Source organism: Chiloscyllium plagiosum, chromosome 29 (assembly GCF_004010195.1).
Source record: "Chiloscyllium plagiosum isolate BGI_BamShark_2017 chromosome 29, ASM401019v2, whole genome shotgun sequence".
Lineage (NCBI taxonomy): Eukaryota > Metazoa > Chordata > Chondrichthyes > Orectolobiformes > Hemiscylliidae > Chiloscyllium > Chiloscyllium plagiosum.
Genome location: NC_057738.1, coordinates 38,144,027 through 38,164,732, shown reverse-complemented (window position 1 = coordinate 38,164,732; position 20,706 = coordinate 38,144,027). Strand labels below are relative to the sequence as shown.

At 44.3% G+C, this 20,706-nt stretch overlaps 1 protein-coding gene across 2 annotated transcripts in view; it reads left to right on the top strand.

Moving 5' to 3' along the window:
• The window catches only part of LOC122564536 (sodium- and chloride-dependent transporter XTRP3A-like), a 47,305-nt gene that overhangs the window by 19,979 nt on the left and 6,620 nt on the right, over positions 1 to 20,706 (top strand). For both annotated transcript variants that reach the window (XM_043719588.1, XM_043719589.1), the window contains exons 3-9: positions 38 to 129; positions 1,906 to 2,133; positions 3,879 to 3,989; positions 5,036 to 5,277; positions 10,686 to 10,848; positions 12,665 to 12,872; positions 18,945 to 19,104. In XM_043719588.1, coding sequence (XP_043575523.1) covers positions 38 to 129; positions 1,906 to 2,133; positions 3,879 to 3,989; positions 5,036 to 5,277; positions 10,686 to 10,848; positions 12,665 to 12,872; positions 18,945 to 19,104 — 1,204 coding nt within the window. The remainder of the gene's footprint in view (positions 1 to 37; positions 130 to 1,905; positions 2,134 to 3,878; positions 3,990 to 5,035; positions 5,278 to 10,685; positions 10,849 to 12,664; positions 12,873 to 18,944; positions 19,105 to 20,706) is intronic.

The window sequence follows — 20,706 nt, the reverse complement described above, 5'->3', positions numbered from 1 at the left end:
AGTTACAATGTGTTTTTTTTTGCCCCTCTGAATACAGGAATAGGAAGTCTGGTGATATCATTTCTGGTGTGTGTCTACTACAATGCAATTGTGTCGTGGAGTCTTTGGTATCTGTTCCATTCGTTTGAGGTAGGCATAACCAAGAATTGATTTATATTCTTTCTGAAATTCATAAAAGCTTAACGTCTGCTCTTTCCTCGCTATGCCACACAGTAGGCAAAAGTCTTGCTTTCTCTGTCAAAGGTCTTGAGACTTGAGCTAGAGTCTCCACCCTTTTTTGCAGTGGATCTGAAGGGACTGTCAAAGGTGCAGAAAGGATCTGGGGATTATGGTGCCAATGTGGCTGAGCTAGTCATAGAGATGTACAGTGTGGAAACAGACCCTTCGGTCCAACCCGTCCATGCTGACCAGACATCCCAACCCAATCTAGTCCCACCTGCCAGCACCCGGCCCATATCCCTCCAAACCCTTCCCATTCATATACCCATCCAGATGCCTTTTAAATGTTGCAATTGTACCAGCCTCCACCACTTCTTCTGGCAGCTCATTCCATACACGTACCACCCTCTCTACGTGAAAAAGTTGCCCCTAAGGTCTCTTTTATATCAATCCCCTCTCACCCTAAACCTATGCCCTCTGGTTCTGGACTCCGCCTCCCCAGGGAAAAGACTTTGCCTATTTATCCTATCCATGCCCCTCATAATTTTGTAAACTTCTAAAAGGTCACCCCTCAAACTCCAACGCTCCAGGGAAAACAGCCCCAGCCTGTTCAGCCTCTTCCTATAGCTCAAATCCTCCAACCCTGGCAACATCCTTGTCAATCTTTTCTGAACCCTTTCAAGTTTCACAACATCTTTCCGATAGGAAGGAGACCAGAATTGCACGCAATATTCCAACAGTGGCCTAACCAATGTCCTGTACAGCCGCAACATAACCTCCCAACACCTGTACTCAATTCTCTGACCAGTAAAGGAAAGCATACCAAATGTCTTCTTCACTATCCTATCTATCTGCGCCTCCACTTTCAAGGAGCTATGAACCTGCACTCCAAGATCTCTTTGTTCAGCAACACTCCCATAGGACCTTACCATTAAGTGTATAAGTCCTACTAAGATTTGCTTTCCCAAAATGCAGCACCTCACTTTATCTGAATTAAACTCCATCTGCCACTTCTCAGCCCATTGGCCCATCTGGCCAAGATCTGTAATCAGAGCCTGAAGGTAATGGCCCAGGAACACGCTCCCACCAGAGCACATTGAAGTCCAATTCACGAAATCTGGAAATGAAAGCTGGTAATGGTGAGAATGAACCAATCAGCAATTGTTTGTAGAAGTCCTTCAGGTTCATTCCTTTCCTGGCCACCTATTACAACGCCGATTTTCCCCCCAGCCACACTCTGTTTGGCCTGTCCCTGACATTCGATAAGATCATGGCTAGTCTGATTATGGCTTTGACACCACTTTCTCCCTTCCCTTGGTGACTGCCTTGTCAGTCAAGGGTCCATCTGTCACTGCCTTTAAAATATTAATTACACTCGAAGCTCCAAAGACTCAAAGCCCTCAGAGACAGGATTTCTCTTCATCTCTATCTTCAACTTCTTATTTTTAAATTTCCCCTAGTTCAGGTCAGTCACTAGGGAAAACATCCTTTCAGCATACATCCTGTCAAGTCCTCTCAGGGTCTTATACATTTTAATAAGAGCAAAGTTTGAAATGTACTGTGTAGTAATACAATTGTAGCTTATCTACCATCTGTGAGTTGGAATGATATTTCGTACTTCCATAGCAATGAAGAAATGTTGCATGACTTTTTTTTTCAATGTAAAAGCACAAAAGGAGGTTTTCATAAGTGAGTTTTTTTATTGATGTCTGTTAATAATTTGCTGTTTATTTCTCTGTGAAACAGAACCCTCTGCCGTGGGCACACTGTCCATTAAATGCAAACAACACTGCAATCCTGGAAGAATGTGCAAAGAGTTCACCCACTGAATTCTTCTGGTACAGAAAGACATTAAATATTTCGCCCACCATCGATGACACAGGGACATTGCACTGGGGGCTTTTGCTGTGTCTGATCCTCTCCTGGCTTATAGTTTACCTCTGTATCATTAGAGGAACAGAATCAACTGGCAAGGTACTGTCACTATTGTTAACCTTCACAGACTTTAGAAGTCTGTGTCTAGTGTGTGTTCTTCTAAAAGGAAAAAATGTCCCTAGTTGCTCAGAGAAGGGCTGTGCTGTTCATCTCACTCTCTGTGTCCTTTCCCCTCTGTGTCCCTCCTGCTTTCTCTCTCTCTCTCCCTCTCCCTCTCTCTCTCTCTATCTGTCCTGTGCTCTCTCTCTCTCCTGTGCACTCTCTCTCTCTTCAGTGCGCTCTCTCTCTCTCCTGTGCGTGCGTACTCTCTCTCCCTCTCTCTCTATCTCTCATATGTTCTGTGTCACACATGCACTCTCTCTCACACATGCTCTCTTTCTCTGTCTCTCCTTCCTGTGCTCTCTCTCTTGCATGTTCTCTGTCTGTGTCTCCAACTTCCCTCCCACTGTGTTTTCCTCTCCATTAACACAAAGCTAATGTATTAATCATTTGAGCAGTAGCTGTCTTTCCACTCCAGTGGCCCTGAAGCTGACTGTGAGCAGTATTGGCTCCATTAGCTTCACCTGTACATCAGCACATTCCCAATACAGAAGGCAGAGTCAGCGAGATGGGTTTCCTTTGGGGGTGGAGGTTGGTGGAGAAGGAGTGGACTTTGAGCAAGATCAGCATCAGCAGCTTCCCTTTCGGAGTCTGTCTTCCACTGGAGGTATTTAACTCTCCAGAGCCTTCGGGCATAAGCTTGCAAAGCTGTTCTCATCAGCTAATTGTACAAGGACCAGCGGACAGCAATTTTTATTTTTTTTTTTCCCCCATTTTTCGGGCAAGAGATGCCAGTGGGATGTGAGGAGCAACTTCTTGGAGTGAGCAGGAGGGTGTAGGGACCAGTCTCATCCCTGGTTAATCTTTGATTCCTGGAGGTTACCCAGCAGTCAGAGTCCTACAGCACAGAGACAGGCCCTTTGGCTTAAACTGGTCCATGCCAACCAAAATGTCCATCCACGCTAACCCCATTTCCCTGCACTTGGCCCATAACCCTCTAAACCTTTCCTATCCATGTATTTGTTTAAATGCCTTTGTTAATGTACACGCCTCAACCACTTCCACTGGCAGCTCATTGCATACGCGAACCACACTCTGTGTAAAAAGGTTGCCCCTCAGGTTCCCTTTTATTCTTTCCCCTGTAACCTTAAACTGATGTCCTCAATTCCCGAAACCTGGGGAAAAGACTGAGTGCATTCACTGCATCCATGCCTCTCATGATTTTATGCACCTCTATAAGGTCTCCCCTCAGTCTCCTATGCTCTAAAGAAAGACGTTCTTGCTTGTCCAATCTCACCCTAAAACTCAGACCTTTCTGAATGGAATAGAATCCCTACAGTGTGGAAACAGGCCCTTCAGCCCAACAAGTCCATGCCGACCCCTCCAAAGAGCAACCCACCCAGACATATTCCCCAACCCTATTTCTGTACATTTCCCCCTGACTAATGTACCAAGCCTACACATGTTTGAACACTGCAGGCAATTTCCCATGGCCAATTCACCTAACCTGGCTATGAGCGGAAACGTGACTGTTCAATGGTTACCGAGAGAAACCGGGAAAATGGGGTTGAAAAACTTATCAGTCATGATCAAATGGCAGTGCAGATTTCATGGGCCGAATGGCTAATGGCTACTTCTATGATGTTATGAACTTGAAAGCACTAAAACTCAACAGAATGATTTCGGGTAAAAGTGGTAGGTGTAAAGCTGGTTTGAACCGTCTCTTTCTCTCTCTTTGGCAATAGGTGGTCTATGTAACAGCTTGCTTTCCATATTTCGTGTTGATAATTTTTCTCATTCGAGGGGTAACACTACATGGAGCAGGAAATGGCCTCGTTTACATGTTCACTCCAAAGGTAATGTATCATGTGATTTGATTGTAACCCAAACTGATTATCAAAGTCAATATTCTGATGATTGAAGTCTTACTCTTCAATCTGCCTTCAATCAAATGAACTGAGGAATTATTGCAAAAATGAGATGTGTGTTTTCTAAATTTGGCACTCTTGTGATTTGTCTTGATGAATGAAAGATAAAAAGCTTCCTTTAACAACAGCATGTTTCTCTCTTGTTTCTACAAAATTCCAGTTCTGCATCACTCAGGGACTGTTAGTCGTATTCTTCAATAAAAGTAATGATGTACATTTATATAGCACCTTTCATTACCCCAGGATACTCCAATCCCTATTTCATCTTCAATGAAATACTTTTTTGATGTGCAGGTACTGTTGGTACTGTAGGAAATGTGGCACTTATGTATTGTACACACAGCAAGTTCATAGAAATCGTAATGTGATAATGACCAGATAAACTCTTTAATATCAATTTGTTGTCTGAGGGATAAATACTGACCAGGACACCGGGGTGAAGTCACCTTGCTTTTCAAAATGGATGTTGCCTGACCTGCTGTGCTTTTCCAGCACCATTCTAATCTTGACTCTAATCTCCAGCATCTGTAGTACCCACTTCCATCATCATGTCCCTTTTGCAAGTCGAGACGAATTTCCTCTGTGTAGTGTATGTTTGTACTGCGACTCACTCCTGAACCTTTGGGGCAGCACGATGGCTCAGTGGTTAACACTACTGCCTCACAGGACCAGGGACTTGGATTCGATTCCAGCCTCGGGTGGCTGTCTGTGTGGAGTTTGCACATTCTCCCTGTGTCTGCGTGGGTTTCCTCTGGGTGCTCCGGTTTCCTCTCACAATCCAAAGATGTGCAGGCCAGGTGAATTGGCCATGCTAAATTGCCTGTAGTGTTAGGCGCATTAGTCAGAGGGAAATGGGTCTGGGTGGGTTGCTGTTCGGAGGGTCGGTGTGGACTGGTTGGGCAGAAGGGCCTGTTTCCACACTGTGGGGAATCTAATCTTAAAAAAAAAACTTTTGCTCTTCACACCCCTCCTAGGTGGAGCAGCTGATGAACCCGAAATCTTGGATTGATGCGGCTACCCAGATTTTCTTCTCGCTCGGCCTGGGCTTTGGGAGTCTGATTGCGTTTGCCAGTTACAACCAGAAAAACAACAACTGTGAGAAACAAGCAGTTATCATTGCTTTAATTAACAGTCTGACATCCGTGTTTGCCAGCGTTGTCACTTTTGCCATATATGGTTTCAAAGCTACATATAATTATGAAAGCTGTCTTGAAAGGTAAGAGTATGTTATAGGGAGAATCTCAACCTCGCACGCTCACTCTCTTTCTCCTTCTTGCTTTCTGTCTCTCGCTCTTGCATCTATTTTTGCTCTTGTGCTGTCTCTCATTCACCTTTTCTCTTCGCTTCCATACTGCCTCCCAATCCAGTCTTCTTCACCTTTACCAGAATCAATCTCAAAAATAAAAGCATTTACACCAGTGTAAGTAGCAGCAATATTTAACCTATCACACCCAACCAGAAGTGCATGCAAAACTATGGCAAATGGTTTTTGATTGTAGTCAAACCTTAGATTGAGAAAGTTTTTTTAAGATTCTGTGATTTCTTAAAAGCAAAAACTGGAAACAGTAAAGGTCTAAAGAGACCAAGGTGGAGCCCAGGCATCATTAACAAGCTTAGAAAATAATTGAAAGGATTAATGGGATGCTGGCTTTTATATCCAGAGGATTCAAGTAGAAGGGGATTGAAGACAGTTGGCTGTGGAAAACCCTGGTTAGGCCAATACCTAGAGTTGTGCTCTGGTCTGGGTGCTCCACTTCAGGAAGGCTACATCAGCCTTGGAGAGTGTGCTGTGTAGATTTATCAGAGTGGACTCCAGTCATTAGATTTTAAAGAGAAGTTAAATTGTAATTCCTTGAGTTCAGAAGGTTAGCTAAAGGGTGATATCGTCAAAGTTGTTTTTCAAGGCATTGAGCAGGTCAGAAAGGATTAAATGGAAATAATGTGCTCTTCGTTTGTAGGTGATTAAGAATGTGGGGTGTGGTCAAAAATCTAGAATGGAATCTATCAGAAGTGAAATAAAGCAGCGCACACTGAGATGGAGTTTGGAGCTCTCTTCTGCAAATAGGAACTGATTATCGACCAACAATTAATTTTAAAACAGGAGTATTAATAGATTTTATTTAATCAAAAGTATTCAAGGCAGTGGGATATTGTGGAATTAAGTCAGTGTTTGGCTTCGATCTCATTGAATGGTGTGCCCAAGGGGCTGAATGGACACCTCTCTGTGTCTTTGTGTTCCAGTCTCCTGTATTCATTGTCAATTCAGAGTCCAGGCTGTGGCATTGCTCTGACTCATCCCATCCGAGCTGGTGCCTTGGAATGACCTTGGTTTTTATCATTTGACAGTTCGACAGGAAGTCAGCTCTGGCAGCTGCCCTGGAGCTGTGACTATCCACTGCTTTGGTTCCTCAGTTGGAGCCTGTGGCTGAGTTTGGAGAGATTTTGAGGAGACCAACATACAGAAGTCCATAAATAATATAATTGGCAGCATGATACAACGATGTTTGCACAAGTGACTGAGCACATGACAAATATAAGTAACAATCTCTATGAATAACAGCAAGTATCTTAATACAGGCACGATACAAATACCATGTGAAAGTTCCTTCATTGTCACTGTGAGGGCTGACATTATGGTAATGTCTCTGAGCTCGTAATCAAGAACTGGGGACATGGCTTCAATTCCCACATTGGCAGATGGTAAAATTTAAATGCAATAAAATTTTAGAATTAAAAGCTAGCCTTATGACAACCATATAGCCATTGTCAATTATTGTAAAAACCGATGTGGAAGTCTGCCATTTTACCCAGTCTGGCCTCCATGTGACTCCAGACCCACAGAAATGTGGTTGACTCTTAACTGCCCTCTGAAATGGCCCGGGCAAGCCATTTAGTTCAACGGGCAGTGAGGGATGAGTGATAAATATTGACCCAGATAGTGAGGTCAACATCCTATGAATGGATTTTTAAAAAATCAATTGTTCAAGTGCGTGAAGAAAGACCTCCTGTGTTTAAGTGGTATTCTGAAGGCAAGAGCAGACTGCTGCTGCTGGCAGACCCTGTGTCTCTAACACAAGGCACCTTGCATGGGACAGTCATCTTATATTGCATTGCTGTTGTTGGGGGTTATGCCGGAGAGCAGCGTAGGTTTTCTGAGCGTACTTCTTGTGTAGTGTAAGGACATGGGAGTCTCTGATTCTGTTTTGTGTCCCACAGCTGAAAACCTTCACACTGATCCCATTAAACCCCCAATGCACTGTCCTGACCAGGTGATACCCATCATTCCTTCAAAACTATTGGCTCCATGCCACTGGATGTGTCACCTGTACAGGAACTGGGATTGTTCAAAGGGGACTGGGAGACACCTACTTTCTGAGAGCACCTAAAGATCAGGAATAAATGCCATCTCCTTCAAGTCCCAAGATAGATAATGTTGAGGGCACCCTTTCAATGTGATCGTATTAAGACATCATTGATGCTTGAGGGTTAAACTATAGGAAAAGATTTTGAAATCCCAGCTGAAGTTTAGGAAATTGCTGGGGGGGTGCAGGAAACATAATTTGATGAACGATCTCGAGACACGAGGGGACGCCAATAAGGGTAGTTTGGGCGCAATCTTTTTTCTACGCAATGGAGAATATAAGCTTAGGGGGCCATCGACAAAAAAAAGAGGCTGATCTTGTAATCATGCAATGACAAAACATTGCAAAGGATGGCAGATATGTTTATAGTAAACCTCTGGAATGGATAGAATTTAAATCCAACCTCTGACCCAGTGCACCACAAGAAGGGCATAGAAGTTTATAACTCTCAATGGAACTCCACCAATGGCTATTGATGATCCACTAACCTTTAATTTAAAAATGGAGACTGAGGGATTTATGTTATTCAAAGATAAAGTCACATTGGTAATCTCACTCAGTGCCTTGCTGTTGCTTAATTGCAAAATAAACTGCTGATGTCTTCAAGTGTGTTTCAGACAATTAAACTGACATTGAAATTCTGTAGACCTGAGTTAAAAATAATTGTAAAGCACATGATGAGTAGAATTGAGCTGGTTAGAATGAGAGTTGCAACAATTTAATTGAGATGGGAATGAGAAATATAATGATGAATAGGCGACATGGATTTTGAAAGGGGAAATCAGACTTGGTTCAGTCTTAAATTTCTGAAGAAGCGGAGGCAGTTAACATAAACTGTCTGGATTTTCATTGAATTAAAAGCAGGTTCTAAATTTGCAAAAGGCATCAAATGGTGAGAGGGGGATTTAGTCAATACAGCAAATTACTGGAGGATGTCAGTAAGTTTGCGGAATGGGCAAGAAAATTGGCAAATGAAGGTCAATGCCAATTAAATGCATCCTGGTAGGAAAAATAAGGAGTCTTTTAGTTCTTGGAAGGTGCACATCTGGGTGGTACAGTTACATCAGTTACTAGAGGTTGCTCCACAAATTAGTAAGACCATAGGGAAGGCAAAACAAGGTTTTGGAGCTGGAGGAGTAGAATTGAAAATGAAGGAAATTATGCTAAACCGCTATTGAACCTTGGCTAGAATTCACTTTAAGAGAGCAGTTCTGGTTGTCCTGCTGTAAAAGAGGTATAAGGACACTGGAGAGGGTGGATGCAGGGAAGTTTGGCCAGGAGAATTCCAGAGGTGCATGTGGGGCTGTATCCCAAGATGTTAGGGTGGGTCTGTTCCTCTTGAAGTAGAAGGAGGCCAAGGGGTGACCTAACAGGTTTTTAAAACTCCTGAAAGGTTTAGGTTGAGTGAATACACAGAGAATGTTTCCTCTGGGGTGGAAGAGCGGATCTAGAGGCCATCGATACAAGGCAGTCACCAAGAAATCCATCATAAGGATAGTCAGAATGTGGAACTCACTATCACTGGGAGCAGCTAAAGCAAGTATATCGATACAATTAAGATGTACAAATAGAGAAGAAGGGGTTACAGTGGTAGATTTGGGAGAAATCTCAAGTGGAACAGAAACACCAGTATGATCTGGTTGGGCTGAAAGGCCTGTTTTGGTGCTATGTATCTGATTTAATGGTGTGAAGGTGGTTAAGTTTGAATGCATTCTGTGATCCTGTCTGAAATTCTGCATCTCTTGATGAAGCATTAGATGCTTGACGATAGTGCTATTGAGTGTTGGAGTGTTGTCTCATGATGTACATAACATGTCGAGCAAGGTGACCTGGGGAAGAACTGGAAGATTAAGGCCTAGATTTTCTTCTGGCTTCCTGCTCAAGTCCAGCAGCTTCAGTGTGTGTCATCCAGAAGATGCACTTGCTGTGGGGGTACCTTCCAAACCCATGACCTCTGCCATCCAGAAGGACAAGGGCAGCTGATGCAATGGGAATGCCATCACCTTGTGGGAGTTGCCCTCCCAAAACAGAGACACCCCGACTCACCACTACCTATGGCTGCCCTGAGACTGTTGCTCGGGTCAAAATCCCAAAGCTCCCTCACAGCACTGAGGGTGTTCCTACAACTCAGGAACTTCAGTGATTTGGAGACAGTGGCTCCCTGATATCTTTTTCCAGGACATTTGGAGATGGGCAATAGGGCTTGGGGCGGTAAGGAACAGCCCCCATTCTGTGAGGGGGGAGGGGTGTAGAAGCATAATGAAGTGGGTTCTTACAAGACCAGATCCAATCTTGCCACTTCTAGACTGGCACTGGAAAAATGCCAGCTCTTGTTCCTTGGCTGAGAGAATCTGTGAAACAATTGCAGACTTCTCACTCCGTGATGTCTTCCACAGCAACTAGGATTGAGCAGTAGAATACAACTGAGGCCGCATCCCCAAAACTGTCCCCTGCCCCATCCACCACTCCATCAAATGACAGTTGCCTCCATCTTGCTCTGTGAGTGAGGACTGAGGTGAAATGTGCTTGTGGCCTGTAGTGCCAATAACCTTCATAACCAATTGAAATGTTGCTGTGGCAACGGTCTCCCGGTTTCCCTTATGCTTGGCCAAAAACTCAAAGTCATGCTCTCCTTCATTAGACATAAGCCCCTGAGAGGTTCTTCAGTGAAGCTCCAAATGTCAGCGATGACCAAAGAAATGCACTGAGTTAGCTGGATATAACTTGATTCTGTTCAGTCAGGGACTGGTGTTGTTTGGAGAAAAGAGCACCGATCCCGAAATTCTTCAAAGGGGCATGAATTTTTTTGTGCCGGTCACCCAAATGGCAGATCATTCCTGACTTAACTCTGAATAGCAATACGTCATTCTACATCTCCGGGAGAACGAAATAGAGGTATGAGCTAGCTCTGTGGAGCATAACAGCTAGTACAGTCCCTGAGGATCGAATGGCCTGTGCCATTCATTGAAGAATGACGCAACCACATGAAGGACTTTAGAACAAATTCATTCTGATGCATGAGTTGAATGTAAACCCTTTCCATTTTAAATACTTTGGTTAAATTTTTAAAATCGCAATTGTAGAGCTTTTGAAACTGTATAATCTAATCAAGAGAACAATTTTGCAAGAGGACTTTATCTTGTCTTTAACTTGGAGTTTAATGTTTACTCATAGTTTTGAGTTATTGGTTCACTATTGTTCTAATCTTGAGAAGTTGATTGCTTCCTGTGGGAACTAACAAGCAGTTTCTGTCTAACTGCAGAATGCTGTTACTTCTAACAAACACTTTTGACCTGGAAGAAACAGCAGTACAAACGGACACTCTTGATGACTGGATAAATTTCCTGAATTCAACACAACCGAACAAATTTGCAACAATTGCATCACAGATTGAAAAATGTGACCTTCAGTCCCACTTGGACACGGTGAATAGCTTTTGTTTTAAAGAGTGTGATTCCCTTTGATAGTGGTCATCGAGCACAGAAACAGGCCCTTCGGTCCAACTCACCCATGCTAACCAGGTTTCCCGTACTAAAGTCACCCCACTAGCCTGTGTTTGGCACATATCCCTTTAAACCTCTCCTATCCGTGTACCTTGCATCTACCACTTCCTCTGGCAGTTCATTCTGTATACTAACCACCCTCTCTGTGTGAAAAAGTTGTCCCTCAGGTCCCTTTTAAATCTTTCCCATCTCACCTTTGTGGGTGGCACAGTGGTTAGCACTGCTGCCTCACAGCGCCTGAGACCCGGGTTCAATTCCCGCCTCAGGCGACTGACTGTGTGGAGTTTGCACGTTCTCCCCGTGTCTGCGTGGGTTTCCTCCCGGTGCTCCGGTTTCCTCCCACAGTCCAAAGATGTGCAGGTCAGGTGAATAGGCCATGCTAAATTGCCCATAGTGTTAGGTGAATGGGTCTGGGTGGACGTTTTGGGCCGAAGGGCCTGTTTCCACACTGTAAGTAATCTAAATCTTAAACCTATGCTCTCTAGTTTTGAACTCCCTAACCCTCGGGGGGGGGGGAAAAATTGCCATTCACCTTATCCATGCCTCTCATGACTTTATAAACCTCTATAAGCTCACCCCTCAACCTCCTATCCTCCAGGGAAAAAAAGTCCTAACCTATCCAGACCCGCTTTATCACTCAAATACTCCAGTGTAACATCCTTGTAAATCTTTTCTGCACCCTTTCCTATGCAATACTGCAAAAGTGGCCTCACCAATTCTCCACATGCCACGCAGTTTGATGTTAAAAAGCCCAAACCATTCTTCAAAGGGAGGTTTCCTGGCTGTACTTTGTCACTATTTCTGATATGCAGAAAACACGTAATCTGGTCACTGATCTCATGCTGTCTGCAGAACTTTGCTGTGTACAATCTGACCAAGTTCTATCCCCATCTTTTTAAAGTACCTACTTTAACTCTTTGGAGTGCTCAGTGGTCAGGAAAGGGACAATATCAGTGTAAGTCCTTCCTTTTCTCTCTCTCTGTGTGATCGTGGTCAAGAGACTTAATAGAAACTTGTGAGGACAAGTTAGATCAGCGCTGACCTGCCACCCAATTGGCCGACCTACACCCCTGTGCACCCTGTAATTTAATTTGGCATTCTTGCATTTGTTCCAACGAGTGCAACACTCAGCACTTTGGGCCCTGTGTCAGCAGGAATTAGACTACAATGGTGTATAAGGAGGCTGCCACTCACATTGTCCATTTAATGGAGTGAACAGTCTATAGCAAATGTTATTACCTCAAGATTATTGAGGTGCCGTGGCCAATATCCCAATCTCTGGGCCAGATGCTTTCCTGTTGGACCTGTTGGGCTTTGGAATGTGGTGACACCGGTTGACTGTTAGCAGATAGGTTGTCCCAGTACTCACTGGCGGGCAGTAAAAGCAGGAACATCTCCTGGGTCAGCCATCATACAGCACCCAATCACAGCACTTCACCCAGAAGCAGAATCCAATCCATTGGGAGACCATAATACCAGTCTCCAAAAGAGGAAGGGAGAGTCAGCCATTTTCTTATTGAATGGCAGAGTGGGCTAGATGGGCCGCATGGCCTACTCTCCGCCTACTTGAGACAATTGGAGCTGTACTTGGAACCAGCCAGATTCCAAGGGGGTGAGGAAAGCAAGCGTGGTAGTACCAGGAGCTGGCACTCCCCTGTGCTGTGATTCTGTAAGGCTATTCTTCCTTCCACTGTTTTTGTGAGTTTATTTACCGAGTTTGCCTTCTCTGTTTTTGCAGGCTGCAGAAGGAACTGGGCTCTCATTTATAGTCTTCACTGAAGCAATTGTGAACATGCCTGGGCCATCTCAGATCTGGTCGATATTGTATTTTCTGATGCTCCTGATGTTGGGCATCGGTAGTATGCTGGGGAACGCCGCTGGTGTCATCACTCCGCTCAGCGACATGAAGATCATTTCCAAATATCTGCCAAGAGAGGTCATGATAGGTGAGGTGCCCCTGATGGGAGCTTTCTTCTTTACTGGTTCCTACCAAGGTTAGAGTGCTGCCCTTCCCTGCTGGAACTGGCACTCCTCTCTGGGTAGAGACACGCTCTTCAAAGGGTAGCGGTCCTGTACTGGAGTATTATGCTTCTGATTTCAGGCTGCACAAGCCCAACGGTGACCTGTATTGCCCATCTTCCTTCCAATCCAGCCTGTCAGTCCCTGGTAAAAAGGGGCGTGCTGTTAGAGAGATACTGAGTAATGATAGTCTGAAGAACCTTGGAGCTCTCTTTGCTGTGCCCACCACCAAGGATATATTTCCCTCCCCTCCTCTATCTGTCAGTCCCTGGTAAAAAGGGGCGTGCTGTTAGAGAGATACTGAGTAATGATAGTCTGAAGAACCTTGGAGCTCTCTTTGCTGTGCCCACCGTAGGATTATACATTCCCCACTCCCTGTTCAGGGCTGGGTGTGAAGGTTTAAGTCAGGCCACTGTTATTGGTTTTAGTTTTAAATCATTCTCAGTGATTGCTCAACATTTTTGGGTGGGGGAAGAAAAATGGTAATTATTGCACCAGTCAAGTCAGGGTGAAGGAGCAGTGTTTGAGGGACAAACACCATTTTTTACCCTCTGCACCAATTCACTTTTTGCTTCACCATTCCATTTTCCTTCGCACACCCACCACTCTGCATAAAATGCACTGCCAGCGATGGTAGTAGTGTCAGAGACATTAGGCCTTCATTCCTGATGAAGGGCTAATGCCCGAAACGTCAATGTTCCCGCTCCTCGGATGATGCCTGACCTGTTGTGCTTTTCCAGCATCACTCTAGTGCAGACTCTGATTTCCAGCATCTGCAGTGCTCACTTTTGCCTCAGAAACATTAGGGACATTTAAGCGACTGCTGGACAGGCACATGGACGGCAGTAAATTGAGGGGTGTGTAGGTTAGGTTGATCTCAGATTAAGGTAAATGCTCAGCAAAACATCATGGGCCGAAGGGCCTGTACAGTTCTATGTTCTTCGAACCTCTTCTCCCCCATATTACTTTGCATTAAAACACAACAGTGGTTGCATTTTGAAATCCTTCGGGAAATTTCATGAATATATTTTTTAAATTAATTCCTGGGATGAGGATGTCACTGGCTAGGCAGCATTTATTGCCCATCCCAGGAGCAGTTCAGAGTCAACCACATTGCTGTGGGTCTGGAGTCACATGTAGGCCAGACCAGGTAAGGATAGTAGTTTCCTTCCCTAAAGGACATTAGTGAACCAGATGGGTTTTTCCTCGACAATCGGCTTTGGATTCATGGTCATCATTAAACATTTAATTCCAGATTTTTATTGAATTCAAATTCCACCATCGGCTCAGGATGAGATTTGAATCCAGGTTCCACCAGCATTACCTGGGTCTCTGGATTAACCGTCCAGTGATAATTACCACCAGACTATTGCCTCCCCTGTGTTAATCCTGATCATGAGTCTTAGCCAGTGTTTCAGAGGGCTATCCTTGTCAGATCACTACCCTTTCCCTGAACACTGCCTGTCCTGAACATGCTGCAGACTCTGTGTTGGTAACCTCTCGGCCATTTACTCACCTCAAACCCTGGTTATAGCTGGCCTTTCCTTTGTAGGAAAATGGACCCCATGTTAATGGACTGTAAGTAGCACAGACACATTCTCTCATCACTTACAGTGAGACTCCCAGCAGCGCAGATTCTCTCCACAGTGAGAGTAGCAGACAGAATACATTGTGGCTGGTTTATAGAGTGACTGTGCTATTCTGGTAGGAGAAAGTGAGGACTGCAGATGCTGGAGATCAGAGTTGAGAGTGTAGTGCTGGAAAAACACAGCAGATCAGGCAGCCTCCGAGGAGCAGGAGAACCAATGTTTCGGGCATAAGCCCTTCATCAGGAATGGGAAGAGCTTATGCCTGAAATGTCGATTCTCCTGCACCTTGAATGCTGTGTTTTTCTAGCAACATACTTGCGACTGTGCTAATCTGGTGCTTGGCTCTTACTAGGATTTTGCACTGATAATTCTAATAATCTGTCAGTGATAATCAGTGACACTGATAGTCTATTGGTGGAAAGATAGGGGAGGCTCAGGGCTGGGGAAAGGAATTGGAGCCAAACAATCTTTAGCTTCTTGGTCAGATTCTAAAGTTTTGTTGTTGTTTTGTTTTCCTCCTTGTTGTTTTGTCAGGTTGTTATAAATCTTTAAGCTGTTCTATCTGTTGATAGGTACAATATGATCAAGGCGATAAGATTATACGTTGATAACCTGTTGTATTTAATTGTGCGGCTTGATTATCTGTCAGGTTCTTCTCCGGGTACCTGATAACAATAAGCATACAGTTAATGCCAGGATCCTGAACAGCATTGACGTACAGAGGGATCTTTGGGTTCAAGTCCACAGCTCCCTGAAGGTGGCCGCATAAGTCAATAGGTTGGTAAAGAAGACATATGACACACTTGCCATTATAGGTTGGGGAATTGAGTACAAGAGACAAGAATGTCATGTTGCAGCTTTATAAGACTTTGGTTAGGCCACACTTAGTGTATTGCGTTCAATTATATGCACCACATTACAGGATGGATTTGGAGGCATGGAGAGAGTGCAGAAGAGGTTTACCAGGATGCTGTCTGGATTACAGGATATGAGCTATAAGGAGAGGCTAGAAAATCTCGGATTGTTTTCTCTGGAGCGACAGTGGCTGAGGGGAGACTTGATAGAAGTCTATACAACTATCAGATGCATAGATAGTGTGGATGATCAGAATCTTTTTCTCAGAGTTAAAATGTCTAAACCTAGCGGGCATGCATTTAAGGTGAGGGGGAAGGTTCAAAGGAGATGTGAGGGGTAAGGAGTCTGGAGCACCCTGCTAGAGGTAGTGGTGGGGGCAGATATGATGGAGGTATTTAAGGGACTTTTAGATAAGCAATTGGAAATGCAAGGAATGGATGGATATGGACCAAGGGCAGGCAGAAGGCAGTAGTTTAATTTAGGGTCATATTCAGCACAACATTGTGGGCTGAAGGGCCCATTCCTACGCTGTACTGGTCTGTGTTCTACTTAGTCTATCGTCTCTAACCAGACCATATTATTCAATAAGGAGGGAACCTACTCCTAATTCGAGACAGGCCAAAATATTACTGACATGGATCCACTTGAAAGTAACTTGCTGCTGATATTGGACATTCTCAGCTTACTTTGTTCATTAACAATCGATTTTATAGCCAGTTTCTAAATAACAATGACTTCCTTGAAGCTGATTTTATAATCTATTTCCCCAACACAAAAAGGAACTTGACTTTGGCCCAGTTTATTAGTTAATGAGACTCGGATAAGAAGAAGCATTTTTTAAATTGCTTTAGAATATCTACAATTGTACAACAGTGAGGTTATAAGTGGGCCGGACACCTCAATGCCATAATAGCATGGAAAAATTACAAGCGCAGCACACTGAGAGAATTCCCACCTTGTTATCTGTTAATATTATGTCAGATTGTCAATAAGTCAAGTGGTTAAAAGTCCTCAAGTGCTGAGTGTAATTAAGCCAGTCGTTGCGAAATGAGCTCATTGAATTTTGTTTTGTTGTTGGTCATGAATAGAGATGTTCAGCACAGAAACAGATCCTTCGGTCCAACTCGCCCATGCTGACCAGATATCCTGAATTAATCTAGTCCCATTTGTCCCATAACCCTCTACTCCCTTCCTATTCATGTCCCCATCCAAAAGTCTTTTAAATGTTGTAATTGTACTCGCCTCCACCACTTCCCCTCGCAGCTCATTTCCATACACACCCCACCCTCTACATGTCCTGTAACATAATGGATATCAAAGGGTTAATTGATTAGCTAAATTAAAGTCAGGTCTGACAGCCACTGGGTGGATTAGGTGTTTTAGGGAATCTACAGGAATCTTGGGGAGTGGGATACTGTCTCCTACTCCAATTAACATTAGTATAATGTAGCCTGTATATAATTACTAAGCTGTATTGTTACCTAATGAAAGCGTCTCTTCCAATGAGACTTATTTGTGGTTCTGTCTGTCAGCACTAACTATTGGAATGCACAAGACTAGAATAGTCATGGGATAAACTTAATGTAGAAATAACGTCACTGTAGTAGTAATTCCGAGGGATCAGGTTCATGTCCCAGGTATAAGAGTTCAAATCCCACTATTGAATCTGGAGATTTATACATTTTAATTTTTAAAAATCTGGAATTGAAGACTAACTTCGAATCACTGCCACTGATTTATCATAAAAACTCTATCTGCTATCCTTGCTTGAGTGGTCTACATGTGACCCAGGACAAAGTGATTAATTCTTAATTGCATTCTGAAATGGCTCCACCAAACTCTCATCCATACCCCATAATTTTAAGGCTATTTTTTTCCCCACCCCTCCCACATGACTATCAGTTATCTTCATTAAACTGTGCCCATCTCTTATAGATAATCAACATGCTCAGGTGCATGACGCCACACCTCTGGAGTAGGTAGCTCAAGGTACAGGCACTATCACCGTGCCTCAAGAGCCCCATGCCAAATGCTTATCTGCTATGATTGTGCACCTTTGAGCACTTAGTGGGAGAGACTACCATGAGACTGGGATTGTGGGAATGAAGCAGACAGCCAGAATGCTGCACTCTGTAAGAGAGCAAGTTATCAGAATAGGTCTCTCACTTCAACCCTTCCTCACTTGACCCTGTGATTAGATTTAGCACTTTCTCTTGCCGTTCTTGAGATGAGATTCATAAAGTGTGGCGCTGGTAAAAGCTCAGCCTGTCAGGCAGCATCCGAGGAGCAGGAGAGTCGGCGTTTTGAGCATAAGGTCTTAATTGAGAATGAAGCATCTGCAGTCCTCACTTTCTCCTTGCTTAAGGAAGGATGGAGTTTTATTGGAGACAGTTCAAAGGAGGTTCAAGATTTTGATTCCGGAAATGAACGGTTTGTCTTATGAGGAGAGATTGAACAGTTTAGGCCAATACTCCCTGGAGTTTAGAAGAATGAGCGGAGATCTGACTGAGGTATACACGATGCCAAAGGGGATTGACAAAGTAAACATTGAATGTTTCCTGATGTGGGGTAACCTACAATGGGAGGCCATGGTTTTATGATAAGGGGTAGCAGATTTAAAACAGGGAGAAATTATCTCTCTGAAAGGTCATGAATCTGTGGAATTCACTGCCCCAGAGTGTGGGGAATGCTGAGACATTGTGTAGATTTGAGGAGGAGATAAGGCAGACAGATTTTTAAGTAGCAATGGGTTGAAGAGTTATGGAGAGCAAACAAGAACTCCAATTCCCAACAGCTGGGACATTGCCCCCTTCTCTTCCACCTCCTACGCCCCCCCCCCCCCCCCCCAAACCCCTCTCACCACCACCTCCCACCCACCGACGATAGCCTCTCAGGAGTTGGGAGATTGTGAGATTTCTGGTAGATCTTCCCATGTCTGATGATCATTTAAATGGCAGAGCAGGCTCAAGGGGCTGAATGGCCTCCTCCTGCTCCTAGTTCTCACGTTCCTCCTACTCAGGATAAAATCAAAAATGGTGGGTTATGGACCAAAGCAAATTTAAGCTGTTCTCCCAATTTCCTGGTAGCCAAGCCTGGTTAAAATGGCCCAGCGGGTGCCTGAAGCTGTGATGTGTTCTGCTGCCTGGCAGCAATGACCATTGTCTTGAGGGAAGAGAAGTAAATAAAACCTGCTAGGGTCTGTGTCTCTCTGTCAGACTCCTTTTGAAACAATGCCAGTTTGTCATTTTCTTTTGTCCAAATGTTTCCTCACAGCACTGGAGCCTTGGATGGGTTGACTTTCTTCCTGTTGCTGTATGTTGGCAATTAACCGTAAATTGCAATGTGAAAAGCGGGGAACAAATTGTTCAATTGAATCATTCATTCTTTTACAACTTGTACAATTGCAAAACTACGAGTGTTTTGTGTCATTTCGCAATGACCGAAAGCAATGCAGACTATACAAGCGATGGAAAGTAAATCCGGATTATAATGAGGTGGCTGTAGTTTATGCTTTGTAATTACCACTGTATTTAACTTCTCTTTTCCTTTTCACAGGGATTGTGTGTCTCGTAGCTTGTGTTATTGGGCTTGTGTTTAACATTGGATCGGGGAATTATTGGTTCTCCATATTCAATGACTATGCAGCGACCTTGGCCCTGCTGGTGATCGTTTTGGTGGAAGTCATTGGGATCTGCTACGTCTACGGGCTAAGAAGGTAGGTCCATTAACCTTCGCGTTGTGATCTTTTACTGGCTCCTCATATGGCAGTAAAACGCAGTTGACAGTCCCATCTGGAGGCAAGCTGTGGGTGTGACTGGTGTTGTTTACAGGGGTGTTGATGGAACTCCATTTCCCAACAGTCAGGACATTGTCCTTGTCTCTATCGCCTCCTCTCCCCTCCCCCCACCACCCATGAGAGCCTTTTGGGAAAAGTGCAAGGTTTCCAGATGGACCTTCCCTTGTTAACACTTGGGAATTGCATTTTGACATCTACAAAAGTAGCTTGTGACGGAATAAAATCTTGGAATGGTTACAGCACAGGAGGAGGCCAGTCAGCCCACTGTATCACTGACAGCCCTCTGAACACCTACTCCCACATAACCCCACAAATGTTTCCCTTTTAAATACTTGAGCAATTTAACATGCCCTGTTAAGTCAACCCCTCATGGACCTGATGAAACCTTTGGTTTGTACGTGGACATTTTTTTAAAAAAGGTCATATTTTCGTATGTAATTTTTAAATTTCATCATGATGAGCCACGGTTTAACTCCTTTCCTGTTGATGAAGATCTTAATCTTTATTTGATCTATATTTGGAGTGGAAGATCACAGCCATGGGGCACTCTATTTATTTCCCAGCCCTGCCTTACAAAAGAATTTTTTTATATATCAGACGTTTAACTGTGGAAAAATACTGCCTCTGTATTGCGGGGCCTCTAACAGACATCCTTTTGGCAGTTTGTCAAGTTAGAACCTCTTGCCAAGAATCCAGAAGGGTGGAGTTTAATTTTAATGCTGATGGAATTCATGCAAGTCACAGTTCCAGTACGTGTTAGGAATAGGAGGGGAACTGTTAGCAGAATTCTCACAGGCCCTGGTCAGCGGTTCTGTGGTTAAAAAGCAGATCATCCTGGAAGCGAGTGGGATGTGTCTGGAACAGAAGTAGAGTTAGTATTCCGAGTGCAATAGGCCGCCTTGTCTGAACGGAGCGCTAAGGAGCAGTCATACTGGGGTCACTCTGCATCTGTCTCCACAGACACTAGTCTGATTCTCCAATGCTAATCAGACACGGCCAGAATAGACTCCACATGTGAAGCTTGTGCTGTCATGGTTTATTGAAATAACTTTTTGAAGGTCTCCATATTCGATTTCCTTTCCCCCCCCCGAGTCATTCCACTGTGGTCCTATCTTTAATGCTTCCATCTGTCTGCAGACTCTGGGTGGAATGGGAAAAGACCCCAAATAAGGAAGTAATTGACTGCTTCAGCCCTGTCTACGTCCTCTGTACACATTCCACTGAGTGGTCAGGCACTGTGGGAGGGAAGCCTCTGTTTCTGTATTCGATTTGTTTAAAGGACGTCTCTGCTGCTGAGATTGGGATCAGACTATCCCTGGGATGTGGTGGGGGGAGGGCGGCAGGGTCATGGACAAATGCTGCACCTGCCAGGAGCTCGCAATCCCGCCCACCCAAAAAAACCCCATAGACACCCACCATCCCCCCCCCACCCCAAAATCAGCATAGGCATTCCCATTCTCCCCCCCCACCCCCCAACTGGGACACACACCCCATTGATACCCCCTGCCCCCACAGCAACAC